This window comes from Pipistrellus kuhlii, unplaced genomic scaffold (genome assembly GCF_014108245.1).
Source record: "Pipistrellus kuhlii isolate mPipKuh1 unplaced genomic scaffold, mPipKuh1.p scaffold_m20_p_7, whole genome shotgun sequence".
NCBI lineage: Eukaryota > Metazoa > Chordata > Mammalia > Chiroptera > Vespertilionidae > Pipistrellus > Pipistrellus kuhlii.
The window spans coordinates 16491589-16507521 of NW_023425573.1; the positions used below are offsets into that span (position 1 = coordinate 16491589).

General features: G+C 52.5%; 1 protein-coding gene across 6 annotated transcripts in view; it reads right to left on the reverse strand.

The window, feature by feature from the left end:
• MYO1B (myosin IB) overlaps nt 1-15933 on the reverse strand; it is a 137368-nt gene that overhangs the window by 15037 nt on the left and 106398 nt on the right. For 3 of the 6 annotated variants that reach the window (XM_045575324.1, XM_036421606.2, XM_036421605.2), the window contains exons 18-24: nt 14418-14618; nt 12516-12609; nt 11269-11418; nt 9878-9946; nt 4218-4304; nt 3866-3952; nt 1668-1754 (exon numbers count right to left, since the gene is read on the reverse strand). In XM_045575324.1, coding sequence (XP_045431280.1) covers nt 1668-1754; nt 3866-3952; nt 4218-4304; nt 9878-9946; nt 11269-11418; nt 12516-12609; nt 14418-14618 — 775 coding nt within the window. The remainder of the gene's footprint in view (nt 1-1667; nt 1755-3865; nt 3953-4217; nt 4305-9877; nt 9947-11268; nt 11419-12515; nt 12610-14417; nt 14619-15933) is intronic. The other 3 variants (XM_036421607.2, XM_045575325.1, XM_036421608.2) reach the window with 3 other exon arrangements.

Below are 15933 nucleotides of genomic sequence, written 5' to 3' on the forward strand. Positions count from 1 at the left end.
ATATTCAATGTAATCAATCAAGAAGGTGAATTTACTAAAAGTCTATATGCTAAAACTCGCAGGGAAAGTGCAGATTATTCAAAGCAGAGGTTGTGGATACTGCTAATACTATTCAGAGTCAAGGCCAATGGTTTCTGAATCATACTCAACTATTTAGAAAAAGATGAACTGTATTAATACTCAAGTAAAAATAACGAAGAGGAATCAAAAGGGACCTAAGACATCTGGATGGCTCCCAAGGGGGACAAGCTGCTGAAGGTTAGACCAAAGCCTGTCCTGACCAGGTGCTCGGTCGGCTGGAGCGGCTGTACACCATAAGAGGTTGCAGGTTTTTTTTTTTTTTTCCTTTTCTGTTTTTTTTTTTAATATATATATTTTTTTATTGATTTTTTACAGAGAGGAGGAGAGAGGGATAGAGAGCTAGAAACGTCGATGAGAGAGAAACATCGACCAGCTGCCTCTTGCATACCCCCTACCGGGGATGTGCCCACAACCATTGTACATGCCCTTGACCGGAATTGAACCTGGGACCTTTCAGTCCGCAGACCAACGCTCTACCACTGAGCCAAACCAGTTTCGGCGAGGTTGCAGGTTTGATTGCCAGTCAGGGCACACACCTAGGTTGTGGGTTTGATCCCTGACTGGGGCGCGTAAGGGAGGCAACCAAGATTTCTCTCTCTCCTCCCTCTTCCTCTCTCTCTGAAATCAATAAACATAGCCTCGGGTGAGGCTTAAACAAGAAAAAAAAAAGAAAGACAAAACCCTTATAATGTCTAAAGGTTTTCCAGAGCTCAGAGTCTCATTTGCCTGCGTGCATCCTCACCTAAAGTGGGAAGCACCGCTTGGAAATACATTAGAAGCCTCACTGGCGTGTAAAGTCCTCGTATTTGTCAAAATCTGTACCTGTGAGCAGAATCCTCTGGTTCCTATGCTGAGCAACTAGACTGACAGTCACTTAGAGAAGGCTCCGCCCAGCAGCCATCAGAGCAGGGGAGGTGGGGGAAGGGCATCAGAGCGAGATTCTGCCCTGCCCCCCTCCACCCGAGCTGGGCGGGCACTGCAGACCTGGGCCAGCTTCCAGCTCAGCTGCTGAAATTCTGTCTCACGAATTTAAAAAAAACACACAACAACACATGTCATCCTCCTAAAGATGACATAAAACAGAACTTCCTAACAAAGAGTCTTAAATAAAGTGTGCTGCCCTGGCATTATTTTAAAACCTCGTACTTAAAGAAACACACCCCAGCGCCAGCCGGTGTGGCTCTGTGGTGGGAGCCTCGGCCACTGGACCAAAGGATCGTGGATCAGATTCCCAGTCAAGGGCACGCACCCCGGTTGCAGGGTCCCCAGCCCCGGACCGAGCAGGTGCGAGAGGCAACCCATCAATGTGTCTCTCTCACATGGATGTTTCTCTCTCCTCCTCCCTCCCTTCCACTCTCTCTAGCAACCAATGGAAACACATCCTTGGGGGAGGATGAGGAACAATAATAAAAAGAAATAAAGACATACATCACAACAAGATCAGAAAACTTTAGTGTACAGCTTTGTCTTCCAAAGGAAACACCATTCAGCAAGATGGCCCGCGGGAGCCAGTGCAGAGCCGTGAGCTCTCGGTTAGCGAGTGCGAGGCCCCGCGCCGCCCGGACGGAGAGGAGGGGAGGCAGTACCTTCAGTCCAAGCCAGTAAGCCCAAATGACAGCGACCGCATGCTTGCGCCTAGCCTCCTCCTTCAAGCGCTTCAGCTCCCTCCGAGCCTGGAAGGTTTCAGACGGAGAGTGAGAGAGACAGCCAGAGGCAGACAGCACACGCCCAGGAGGAGACCAACCACAGCGGCCGCCAGGAGCAAGGGGTCCAGGGAGCAGAGGGCCCTGCAGGCAGGCCCACACACCCACAGGCTCGGCGTCTGGCTGGCCGGCCTGCTATTTTCCGTGCAGAGACAGTCCCAGGGGAGGACAGCCTGCGTGGCCCTGAGGTAGCACTCCTGCACCCCTAACTTCCATCCTTTGCCTTTCCCCCGTTCCCCCTCCCTCCACACAGCCTGGGGCTCTGCGTGGCTCCTAAGAACTCGGGGACACTGGCCTTTGCTGCCAGCCCAGGGGCTGAGGGGGGGAGCCCCGGGGCCATGCGATCGGATGTGTAAAAAGGCAACCACTGAAAATGCGAAGAATAAAGGTTGTTCCTCCCTCAAAATTCTGCCCGGATAGAAAACGGAAAGTAGCATGCAATCAAAATGTAATCTCAGCAAAGGCCCCAAATGGGGAAATAGACTGAGATAAAAAGTGCAACAATCTGTAGGTTTAAAAGTCAATCTCAGGGGAACGCTCATCGGAGGCACGTGATGTGAAAGGGCAGGAATACCCGGGCACTGGCTTCACGCTGCCTTGTGGGGCAGACCGGGCACACGCTCACAACCTCCGCGTCCCTCTGCCTCTGCTAGGACTCTGTCCCCCTGTTTGCTCAAGGGACCAGCCTCGCCTCAGCTGGTGTGGCTCAGTGGTTGAGCATCAGCCTGCGAACTGAAGGGTCCCAGGTTTGATTCCAGTCAGGGGCACATGTCCAGGTTGCAGGCTCCATCCCGAGCAGGGGGGCATGCAGGAGGCAGCAGATCAAATGATTCTCTCTCCCTGTTGATGTTTCTCTCTCTTTCCCCTTCTCCCTTCCTCTCTGAAATCAATGAAAATATATAGTTTTTTTTTTTAAGATAAAGAGACTAGTGCGCTCTCCACCGATTTCCAAGAGGAAACACACACGAACTACTTCGGGGAGGTTGTGGCCAAGTAAGACCGTTCTGCGGGCAAATGTCCCCTCTCGCTTTTCCCCCAGAGATGGGCTTACCACGCTGCGAAGGTGACTTACATACCCAAGACTGTGCTGCTACGTGGCTCCCATTTTTAGCAGGGCCGACCTCTGATCCCCCGAGGAACCAATATTCTAAAGACCCGGCCCCTTGGGGCACGTAAAATGTTCACAGCGCCCAGGACGCTGCCTGGGGATCAGCGAGGGCCCCCAGAGGCCTTCGTTTCGGAAAACAAACAGCTGGTGCGGAAATGCCTGGGATTCTTCCGTGGCCATCCCAGCTGGCTCTGTGTGGACGTGGCTTCCCGTGAAATCACAGAAGGCCATTCTTTGCACACAGAGTATCTGGCTTAGGGTAACCAAGGGCGGCCCCATACGCCTGGAACATCGCCTCCTTCACGGATTAATACACTCTAGGCCAGTGGTCGGCAAACTCACTAGTCAGCAGAGCCAAATATCCATAGGACAACGATTGATATTTCTTTGGAGAGCCACATTTTTTTAAACTTAAACTTCTTCTAACGCCACTTCTTCAACATAGACTCGCTCAGGCCGTGGTATTTTGTGGAAGAGCCACCCTCAAGGGGCCAAAGAGCCGCATGTGGCTTGAGAGCCGCAGTTTGCCGACCACGGCTCCAAGGCATGCGTTAAGGGGTTTCTGCCGTCCACATGTGGTAGCAGCAGCTCCACGGAGGCCCAAATCCGACCATTCTCCACATGCCCCTCGCCGCCCACCCCCCGCCCCGTGGGATACCTCCAGAGAGAGGCCGGTACATGGCAGGGCAGGGGGAAGGGGGAAACGGAAAAACCAAACATGCAAGCCCCCGAAGAGTTTTAATGAATCAGCAGCTACCCTAGCCCCTCGTTAGTAAGCACAGTCCCGTTAGCCTATCTATGCATGCGGCAGCTGGCCCGGCACTGATGCCCCCCACGGCTCCTGCCCGCGCACGCCAGCCGCGGGGACGCGCACTGCGCGCGCCCTGCTGCCGCAGTCATCCACCCTGCCATGCGAGTGCCGCGGGCTGACGACGGCCCACCCCAGGCCGGGGGACGCGATGCGCGTCAGTACCTTAGCTCCGAGCCAGAAAGCCCAGATCACGGCAATAGCGTGCTTATTCCTAGCCTCCGCCTTCAGCCGGCTCAGCTCCCTCCGCGCCTGCAAGCGTGTGACAAGGAGTGACAGAGCGCGTGAGGCGGGAAAGGCGGCCGCGGGTGTCCGACGGAGAAGGAGGGCAGACAGACACCGTCACCGCCACACGGTCATCGCCAGCGCGCGTGCCACCCGCCCCCCCTCCTGCACCCAGCGAGCGGCAGAGAGCGCGGAGGCAGAGCGTGCTCAGCTCAGCCGGAACGGTCCTGCCCCAGGAGGGGGGCCCCAGCTCTGCACGCCCCGAGCCCGCCGTGGCGGGCGGCCGGCCCACCTGCGTCCCGTGCCAGTACGCCGCGATGGTGGTGGCGGCCTCCTCGCAGCGCTTCTGGTGCCTCAGCTCCCGCAAGATCTTCCGGGCCTGCGGTGCAGAATCAGCCGGGAGAACACACGGTTAGCCAGCAATGGGAGCCGCGGTGACCTGAGAAAACCCGGAGAGACCGCAGAACCCACTCCTCGCATGGAGGACCCACAGCTTAGAGGAAAGGGAAAGGGGCACCTGGCGGCGGGACGGCTCAGTGGTCGGCGTCGACCTGTGAACCAAGAGGTCGCGGTTCAATTCCCAGTCAGGGCACATATGCAGAGTGTGGGTTGGTCCTCAGGAGAGGGTGTGCAGGAGGCAGCCAATCCATGGCTCTCATCACTGATGCTTCTATCTCTCTCCCTCTCCCTTCTTGTTTGAAATCAGTAATATGTATACCTATCTCTCTATATGTCATATATATATATATATATATATATATACACACACACACACACACTATATGTATACCTATCTCTCTATATGATATATATATATATATATATATATATATATATATATATATATATATATGCTGGAGGCCTGGTGCACGAAATTCATGCACGGGGGTTGAGGGTGGGGGAGTTTGTCCCTCAGCCCAGCCTGCACCCTCTCCAATCTGGGACCTCTTGAGGGGTGTCCAACTGTCCTGGTGGGATCAGGCCTAAACAGGCAGTTGGACATCCTTCTCACAATCCAGGACTGCTGGCTCCCAACCACTCCCCTGCCTCTGCCTGATTGCCCCTAACTGCTTCTACCTGCCAGCCTGATCACCCCCTAACCACTCCCCTGCCAGCCTGATCGATGCCTAAGTGCTCCCAGATGGCCCCTAACTGGTCTGGTCTCCCCCAACTGCCCTTCCCTGCAGGCCTGGCCCTCCTCAACTGCCCTTTTCTGTAGGCCTGCCCCCTCAAAGCTGCCCACCTCTGCTGGTGTGGTCACTCCTAATTGCCCACAACTGCCCTCCCCTGCTGGCTACCTTGTGGCAGCCATCTTGTGTCTACATGAAGACAGCCATCTCTGATCACATGGCAACAGCCATCTTGTGTCTTGGAATGAGTCAATTTGCATATTACTTTTTTAAAAATCTTTATCACTCAGATTATTACAATTGTTTCTCCTTTTTCCCCCCTCATATCTCCCTTCCACCCAGTTCTCGCCCCAACCTCTGCCCTTACCCTCCCCCACCGCCATTGTCCTCATCCATAGGTGTACAATTTTAATCCAGTCTCTGTCTGCACCCCCACACCCCTTTCCTCCTGATAATTATCAATCCACTCCCTTTTTTTGACCCTGATTCTATTATATTCAGTTTATTCTGTTCCTCGGATTTTTAATTCACTTGATCTTCTTCCTCTTCTTAAATAATACCTTTCAGGATTTCATATAATACTGATTTGATGATGATGAACTCCTTTAACTTTTTCTTACCTGTGAAACTATTTGTCCTTCAATTCTGAATAACTTTGCTGGATACAGTAATCTTGGTTGTAAGTTCTTGCTATTCATCACTTTGAATATTTCTTGCCACTCCCTTCTGGTCTGCATAGTTTCTGTTGAGAAATCAGCTGATAGTCGTATGGGTGCTCCCTTATAGGTAACCAACTGCTTTTCTCTTGCTGCTTATAAGATCCTCTTTTTGTCTTTTGCCCTTGGCATTTTAATTATGATGTCTTGGTGTGTTCCTCTTTGGATTCCTCTTGTTTGGGATTCTGTATGTTTCCTGTACTTGTAAGTCTATTTCCTTCGCCAGGTGGGGGAAGTTTTCTGATATTATTTCTTCAAATATGTTTTCAGTATCTTGCACTCTCTCTTCTTCTGGCACCCCCATAATTCTGATGTTGGTATGCTTGAAGTTGTCCCAGAGGCTCCTTACACTATCTTTAACTTTCTGGATTCTCTTTTCTTCTTGCTTCTCCAGAGGAGTATCCTTTGGCTCTTTGTATTCCAAATCTTTGACTTGATTCATGTGATCCTCTGGTCTGTTGTTGGATCTCTGTATAAAATTTTTTATTTCAGTCAGTTTATGTTTAATTTCTAGTTGAGTCTCAATAAACTTATTGGCCTTTTATAGGAAATTCTTGAAAAACCTTATAACCGTGGTTTTGAACTCTATATCCAGCCTTTTGTTCTCCTCCATCTCTTTCGTTTGAGATCTATTTCCTTGTCTCGGCATTTCTGCTACTTCCCAGAGTTGGTAGGATGGCTTTGTGTGTTTGGTGTCCTATATGGCTCAGTGGGTCAGCCTCCTCAGTTACCTGAGGTAAACACTCTTGGTGCTCCCCTTTATGGACTGCGTGTACAGCCTTGTTGTAGCTAAGCCTTTATTGTTGTTGGTATCCCTGGGAGGAACTGACCTGCAGGCCAATTGGCTGTGGGTATCAGCTGTGTCTACTCTGGGATACCTTCTGTATTGGAGACAGTCTTATAGGATCAGACTTGCAAAATTGCAGAAGGCTTGGATGGGGCGGAGTCTCAGAGCTGAGCTGACAGTCTTGGCTTGCCGTCAGCCCGGCCCATGTGCGCTTGCCTGAGTTTCCGCCTGACCTCTGCCTTCCGCGGTTACCCTGAGTTTCTGCCTGACCATCTCAGATTCCCCATGCAAGAGCGTGGGTGCCCCAGGGGCTCGCCTGGAATTGGGATGGGTCTCTGTAGTCTGAAGCTTCTGACTCCTTCCGACATGGAAAGGCAGCAGCAACCTCCCTGGTCAGACCTCTGCGAGTGCAACTGTAGACACTGCCCTCTACGGCTCCCGGCTCTCCCAGTCTCTGAATCTCTGGGTGCCTTTCTCTACAGTCCAGACTCCAACCATATGAGCCTGGGTTCATGGGGTTTCAGCCAGGGTTGGGGTTCAGTACAGTTGGAAAGGGTTTAGTGCAATCAGGAACTCCTTTCCCCTCCCGCCAGCCAGCCATACGGCGGCACTTCCTCTCTGCGCACGAGTGTCTCCCTACCTCAGCACTTTGCAGCTTCCAATCTGATTCATGAGCCTCTCTCCTTCTTTCTGTTGTAGATTTCCCACTCCGCCACCAGCTTTCCTGTGTTTTTGGATGAAGTCCGTTCTGATTTTAGCTGTTATTTTTGTAATTGTTGTGCAAGGGGGCAGCTTAGGTGCTTACCTAGGCCGCCATCTTGGTTCTCCCCTGCATATTACTTTTTTATTAGAGAGGATAAACATCCTATCTAATAAAAGGCTAATATGCAAATTGACCAAACAGCAAAATGACCAGTCACTATGATGCACACTGACCACCAGGGGGCAGAAGCTGCCCTCTGGTAGTCAGTGCGCTCCCACAGGGGGAATGCTGCTCAACCAGAAGCCAGGCTCAAGGATGGTGAGCACAGTGGTGGTGGTGCAAGCCTCTCCCGCCTCCGTGGCAGTACTAAGGACCCCTCAGTGATCCCAGACTGCATGCAAGAGGGTGCAGACCGGGCTGAGGGAAACCCTCCCCCAGCCTCCCAGTGCATGAATGTCATGCACCAGGCTTCTAGTCCTATATAATAAGAGGGTAATATGCAAATTAACCATCACAAGGATGGCGGTGCCCAATCCTCTCAGCCCCGCCAGACTCCCCCAATTTCGGGGGGCAGCTGCTGAGAGTGGGCAGCATGACTGGTTTGGCGGAATGCTTGCTTCCTTGCCATGATGCTGAGGCAAGTGTTCCCACCCCAGCCGTGGAGGGCCTCTGGGCAGCAGGTGTGGAGTGGCCAGGTCACAAAGAGGGCTCCTGGCACACGAATTCATGCACTGGGCCTCTAGCATATAAATAAAAGGGGACGCTGCTAATTAGCCCAAAATGGACGATGAGAATTCCTAAGTGAAAACACATCCAGCCCAACAGGGTAGCGCCCAGTGAGCCTGGGACAGCAGCCTCACACGCCTGTGTGTGGGATGGGGAAAACCGGGCCACAGCCAGACAAGCTGGCACACAGCAGACAGAACGAGCAGGACTCACACTGAGGCTGCAGGATCCCCAACAACCCCCCCAAATCCGTTCCATCGCTTTCCGTATTGTCGTCATCGGAGGACGTAACTGTAGCTATAGTTTTAATTCAAGCAACGTTTAAAGATGTGCTAATATGAAATTCTCACGTCCAAAAACGCTTCTCTCCAGCAGTTGCTGGAAACTGATCTTGTGGAGGCAGGAGGCCTGGCTGGAGGTGGGCCCTGTGTCCTGCCCCCGATGTCGCTGGGCTGGAGACCCCACCCAGGGCTCCGTAATGAGGCCAAAGACCCATCTGCCGGCGGCCACAGCACTTGGGCTACAGGCTCGGATTTGGTCTCTGGCATTTGCTGAGGGAGGACTACGTCCTGAGGATGTTCGTGGGCCCAGACAAAGCTCGTTAGACGCCTGGCCCACGGGCCCATGTCCTTTTTTTTAAAATTCCTTATTGTTGAAAGTATCACAGCCCTAGTCAGTTTGGCTCAGCAGAGGGCAGAGGGAGCGTCGGCCTCCGGACTGTAGGGTTCCAGGTTCAATTCCGGTCAAGGGCACATGGCTGGGTCACAGGCTGGATCCCTAGTGTGGGGAGTTCAGGAGGCAGCCCATCAATTATTCGCTCTCATCGTTGGTGTTTCTATCTCTCTCCTCCTCTTCCTTCCTCTCTAAAAACATATTTTAAAAAAAGAAAGTATTACTTATGCCCCCCTTTTCCCCATTGACCTCTCTTCGCCTCCCGGTGTATTGTGTGTGTTCGTTGGTTATGCTCATATGAGTCCAGGCCTCTGCTCTGAAGAGGTTCCAGGCATCTTGAAGTAGTGGCTCCAGGTTCAGCCCAATCCACACAACCTCCGACAGGACAGGGTCAGCACAGGCCTGAGTACCTCTGACCCCGAGTGGGGTCAGCAACACTTTCCGCAGAAGGCCTGCCGGGCGAGCATGTTGGGCTTTGCAGGTCACATGACCACTCATCAGCACCCCACTGCAGTGCGAAGGCAGCCGCAGACAGGAGGCAGACAGAGTGGGCGTGGTCGACGGCACCAAGCTTTACGTGCACGAACTCTGCGGTTCACATCTGCCTTTGTTATAGGAAATTTGCATTTCATATCATTTTTTACATGAAACTGTCTTCTTTGTCTTCTAACAATGCTTTAAAAACATCAAAACCTTTCTTTACTTCCTGGCCCTGCGATAACCATTAGGCTACCTGTGCCCCGTAGTTTGCTCACCTCCAGACCAAGGAGGTGCCCCACTGTTACCCACTCTCCCCGCTCGAACGGCCAGAGCTCAGGACCTCCTGACCATGCGTGCATTACAGGGCAGCAGAAAGATGATGGCCAGGAAGTGAGAGGCGGCAGGGGGCCGGAAGAGGGAGGTCTGGGGGGTGGTGGTGGTGGTGCACAGGTGAGGGCCCCCTGGGGCAGCCTGGACTACACACCGCCGCCCTCGCCAGCAGGGCGAGAGGATGTTGAGATCACGCACAAAATTAGTTCAAGGACTTCCTGCTCCGAGAACAAAGCTCTGGAAGAGAAAGCCAGTGAGGAGGAAGCAGCCCAGACTGGGCCACCAGGGCCCCAGCTGGCCAGTATCTATCCTCCCGCCTGGCAGTGTAGGGCACAGGCAGCAGGCAAGAGGGACCCCCTGCAGGGACCCCAAGGCCCCAAGTAAAGAAGGCCCATCCCTGTCACTCACCTTCCAGCCCCGGATGTACGACTGGATCACCAGAGCCGAGCGCTTTGTCTGCTGGTACCGCTTCTGTTGCTGTAGGAGGGAGGGGAGGTGTTAGCACACACGGGGGCGGGCGGAAGCAGGCGTGCGGCACTGAGCACGCAGAACGGTGCCTTCCCATGTTATCGTTCATTGTATTATTTATTCGGATGACCACGGGAGAAAGCGTGGGTTGCTCACTTGGTGCTACTGCTTCTTGGTCACCCATGTGCCTCCCGGAAACCAACATGTAAAGATACCGAAACACACAACAACCCCAAACCACACCCCACACCCCTCTCAGTGCTGCACTTCCCAGGCAAAGAGCTCCCAGCAGCAGCCACGCGAGACCCACCACCAGCAGGAAGGGCCAAGTGTCTGAGAACTAAAGAAGGCCAACCCTGCCGAAACCGGTTTGGCTCAGTGGTAGAGCATCGGTCTGCGGACTGAAAGGTCCCAGGTTTGATTCTGGTCAAGGGCATGTACATTGGTTGTGGGCACATCCCCGGTGGGGGGTGTGCAAGAGGCAGCTGGTCCGATATTTCTCTCTCATCGACGTTTCTAGCTCTCTATCTCTCTCTGTTCCTCCTCTCTGTAAAATATCAAAAAATATATATATATATATTAAAAAAAAAAAAAAGAAGACCAACCCTTTAGCCAAACCCCAAACTCTACCAACATGTGGCCTCCGCTTTCTGGAATTAAAGCCGCTGTCAGCGCTGCTACAGTAAATGGAGAAGAACCAATGGTTTTGAAAACGCTGACTCTCCCACTGCCCAGGGGTTAAAGGACACAGTCTCCTTCGGTCCGCGACCACGTTCGAGAGGGGGACGTCCCACCCTATCTCCCCCAGTGGGAGGCGCTCTGACACATGGAACTTGAGCTGACGGAAGACGTCCTGCATTCCAATCGCATCACGGCCACTCGGCAGCAGGGTGACCGTGGACAAGCTCCCTAACGGGTCATGCCGTCGTTTTCTCGTCTTTACAAAGGAACCAGAGCCCTAGCTGGTTTGGCTCAGTGGGTAGAGTATCAGCCTGCTGACTGAAGGGTCCCGGGTTTGATTCCAGTCAAGGGCACACACCTGAGTTGCAGGCTCCTCCCTGGCCCAGGCCCTGCTTGGGGCTCGTGCAGGAGACCACCCATCAGTGTGTTTCTCTCACATCGATATTTCCCTTTGTCTTTCCCTCTCTCTTCCACTCTCCCTAAAAATCCCTGGGGAAATAGCCTTGGGTGAGGATTCAAGAAAATTAAAAACTAAGTCTAAAGGGACCACAGAGGCACGTGTTTCACGGGCTCGCTGGGAGAGTCAGGCACGGGGCAAGGGCATGCACAGAACACGTGAGGCACACGCGGCAGCTGGGTGCGGGACTCACGGCGTATCTCCGGAACCAGGCGGCCACCACGATCTGGCTCTTGCGCATCAGCAGGAAGTGCGTGCGGCACTTCCACCCGCGGTAGATCTTCTGGATGAGTGTGGCCAGGTCCTCCAGCCGCTGCTTCCGCAGGTCCTCCAACTTGAATAGCTGCAAGGAAACAAGAGGCAGGCCCGTCACAGACCCAGCACACACCCCTGGCATCCCGGACAGAGGTTCTCGGGAGGCCAGAGGGCACGATGCTGGAAGCCACCGCGCTGAGAAGAAACTGTCTTCATGACAGACACCAAGGCCCACAGCCCACGGGGAAACGATTCTGACGAATTCACGCAGCACTGAATTCAAACAGCACCTTGACACCGCCATTCAGATTCTGGAGACGAGACACTTGGGAGGAATCAGGGGAGGGCTGAGCGCAGCTCAGGTGTGCCTGCACACCCACCACCCAGGAGGGTGCATTTATCAGTCAGAGAGGAGCTGGCCTCGTTCCTCTTAAACATCTGCAACCCTTGCCAAAACCAGTTTGGCTCAGTGGATAGAGCGTTGGCCTGCAGACTGAAAGGTCCCATTGTGGTCAAGGGCATGTACCTTGGTTGCGGGCACATCCCTAGTAGTGGGTGTGCAAGAGGCAGCTGACTGATGTTTCTGTTTCATCAATGTTTCTAACTCTCTATCCCTCGCCCTGCCTCTCTGTAAAAAAAAAAAAATCAATAAAATATATTAAAAATAAAAAAATCTGCAACCCATTCCAAATTCTCCAGATTTCCAAATCGCCAATCAACTGTTATACGGACTGTACTCTGTCCCTGTCTATTCATTCACGAAGCCTTCCTTAGAGTCCTACTGGGTAGAATTTTAAGTGTCTCTTTTTAACTTAAAAAAAATTCTTGAGTGCCTTCATGTACTTCTACATAACAGGGCTGCCTTTCCTTAAATTGTTAAATAATGCAGACATTACAGACGCAGACTGAGTTTATCTCCAATTCCTACGAATTAGCGAGGTATCGTTGCAGGAACAGGTTCTTTGTGATTTCTCTCCTGCATGGCCTTGTCCGATCAAAGGTGTTGGAAACACACGCGCTTCTGCCATGACCCCGCACTTGTCCCTCCTCTTGGGCATTCGAGATAAAATGAGGACGGGGCGTTCTTGGCAGCATCGGGGGTCACGTCCCCAAGAAGACGGACTTTGAGGACCCGTCCCCGTGATGACGACGTCCGTTCGGAGTGGAAAGGTTTCGGCGGCATACCGTTCTCGGGTTCCGGATGAATATCTTGGATCGGCCGAAGGAATACTCTTCCACAGGAATCTCCAACTCATTAAACAGCACCTCCACACCAGCCCTGCAAAACAATGGAAACAGTGAGCGTTCCGAGTTACCGAAGCAGCTTATCGGAGCTGAAATCAGGCTATCAGATTCCCCGTGGCACCAAACAGCAGTCCCATTCCCAAGCAGCACAATCGCTCTTTCAGGGAGTATCCTTCTATCGAAGAATCAAGACGGAACCCCACAAATTAAACCGAGCCCAGGAGATGCCAAAAGAGCAAACTTGGGTTCAGAACTGCATATTCTAAGAAAAGGTGGTACGATGGCCAAGGTCTTGATTTCATTCCCAGAAGCAACACTTGTATCAAATACACCCACAGCGATGGACCCCCCGGGCCAGGAAGGGGTGGGTGTAAGGGACTGGGACCTATTTTTAACTCACTCTGTTGATTCTCAAGGACATTTTAAACATTTCTTCTGCCCATCAGGGTGTGGACAGAGCCCGAGAGAGAGTGCTCAGTGCGGGACGAGGAAGAGCATGGGACGGGAGCGAGGCCTGGGTGTGGCTGATCTCTCTGTCCTGGACCCTGGCTTCGACCTCAGTCTTTACAACTGAACACCCCACCACCCGCGGGCCGAGCGCCAGGCAGGGTAAGACCCCTATTTTGAAGAAGTGGCGTAAGAAGTTTGTTTTAAAAATGTGGCTCTCAAAAAAGAAATTTCAATCATTGTACTGCTGATGTTTGGCTCTGTTGACTAATGCGTTTGTTGACCACTGGCCTAGGTCCGGAAGGCACATGCGGGTTGTGAGCTCGATCCCCAGTGGGGGGAGGGGGTGCAGGAGGCATTTGTTCAGTGATTCTCTCTCATCATTGATGTTTCTCTCTCTCCCTCTCTCTTCCTCTCTGAAATCAATAAAATGTATTAAAAACAACAAAAGGGGTGACTTCAATGAGTGGAGGGTCACTAACAGGCAAGGCCTGACTTCATTCTGGAAGCGACTCTTCCCCTATCCCCCACCCCACCAAGCACAGCAGCTCTCCCTGCACATGGAGAGTGCCGGGGGCTCCCCAGGGAGCGGCTTGCCGTGGCCCAGGCTCCGCCTGAGACTGGATGGGTGAGTGCCATCAGGGCCAGGAAGGTGGACATGTATTTTATTATGTACATGCCTCTGAGGAGGGCCCCTGCCTCCCATCTAGTCCTGCCAGCAAAGACACTGACACCTTGGATTCTACCCAGGCGTACAGACCTGGGTAAAAAGTGGGACCCTCGTTCCCACCCCTGGACTCTCCCTGAGGTTAGTCCTCTTCTTGGCTGAGAGCAGTGGTCCAACATGCCTGTCCAACTGTACCCTCCATGACTCCATACAAATGCACTGATCAACTATGAACCCCTCCTGACTGACCACAGGACAGGTAAGTTGCCAGCATGAGTTTGTAAGCCCTGTTTGGACCTTAAAGAAAACTGAAACTTCTGCCTTGACCTGTTTGGTTCAGTGGATAGAATGTCGATCTGCAGACTGGGGGGATCCCAGGTTCGATTCTGGTCAAGGGCATGTACCTTGGTTGCTGGCTCATCCCCAGTAAGGGTTGTGCAGGGAGCAGCTGATCAATGTTTCTCTCTCATCGATGTTTCTAACTCTCCCTCTCCCTTCCTTTCTGTAAAAAATCAATAAAATAAATTAAAAAAAAAACACCAAAAACCCAAAACTGAGACTTCTACAATGAATTAAGGTTAGCACAGAATGACCCGGGTGGAAAAGGGTACGAAGCAGCGATTCCATCCCATGTTCCATACACTGGTTCTGCCTCGGAGCCTGTGAACAATACGGGTGAGCCCTGTGCTTTAAGGCTTCACAGCTGGGCATGGCCGACGAGTGCTCACCTTGCAGGCCCTCTCCAGTGAGGCCAGGTCTGCGTGCACAGCATCTTGTACCGCTCCAGGCACGGCTCGTAGGCCTGCCGGAAGGCGTAGCCCGCCCGGCGCACCCGCACGTTCTCCAGGAGGCCCAGGTACCGGATCTGGTGGCACACCAGGGCCTCGCTGAAGATGTGGGCGGCCTTCTTGTCATTGGGCTTGATGCACCTGAAAGGAAACTAGGACGTTACACTCTGCCCCCAGGGATAACCTCTGTCTGGGTCTCCCAACGTGAGAGATGAGGACTCACTACTCCTGGGAAACCTAGTCATTCCTTTTGAAATTATTTCAAGTCACTTTCCAAAAGCCTAAAATTTAAGACACTACCTCTACTGCCATAAAAAAGCAAGTCCTGTCCCGGCTTGTTTGGTTCAGTGGATAGAGTGTCGGCCTGCGGACTGAAGGATCCTGGGTTCGATTCCCAGTCAGGGCACATGCCCGGGTTGCAGGCTCGATCTCCAGGAGGGGGCATGCAGGAGGCAGCCGATCAGTGACTCTCTCCCATCACGGATGTGTGTCTCTCTCCCTCTCCCACAATAACCTGATGAGTCCCCCTGCCCTTTTGCCGAGTGAAAGAAGTCTGACACAGACGACACATTTCACGATCCCCTTAGGACGCTCAGAGAGCTTCAGGTTAGAAATCAGTCCTGCTGCCACCTCAGGGAGGGGGGAAAGGGGGGGACAGGGACGGCACAGGGCCCTTCTGGATAATGGAAATCTTGTGTATCTTGGTCTGAATCGGTCACACATACATGTGAAACTTCAACAAGGAGTACAATGAGCACTCACGCGTGCTTGGCCATATTTCATTATGCGTTTATCTCAATGAAGGGATTAAAAACACGGTGCCATGCCCCGCCAATGTGGCTCAGTGGTTGAGCATCAATCCCTGAACCCAGAGATCACGAGTTCGATTCCCGGTCAGCAAACATGCCTGGATTGGGGGCGTGCAGTAGGCAGCCGATCAAGGTTCCTATCTCTGTATCCTTCTCCCTTCCTCTCACTATAAATATCAATAAAAACATATTTAAAAGAAGCAACTCAGTGTCTCGATGTCCTTGTACTTCCTTCCTTTTTAATAGGGCAGCACCAAACGATGACATCTACCCATTTGGAAAAAAAAAAAAAAAAAAATCAGGAAAGAAACTGGTCATAAGGTTCCTGGTTATCTTCTTATGAAACCAGGGTTGTTACCTAATTAACATGTTCTACTCAAACTGCAATCAAACGGGATTTTGCCTGCTCATATGTTGCTAAGGAAATCTTAGGTAAACAAGCCAAACACAAAAGCGTTCCTCGCTGTCTCCTGGTAACTGGGCTTTCAGACTAAAGAAGGCGCGTGGGTGTGCGTGTGCGGGTGGAACCCGACCTGACACTCAGCTCCCAGTACCTCGCTCCCCAGATGCACCGAGAGCGACTCCACTCGGTGCCGTCTCCCCCGAACCTGCTGGCCAAGCTGCCTGGGACGCAGGCGGAGCCCAGA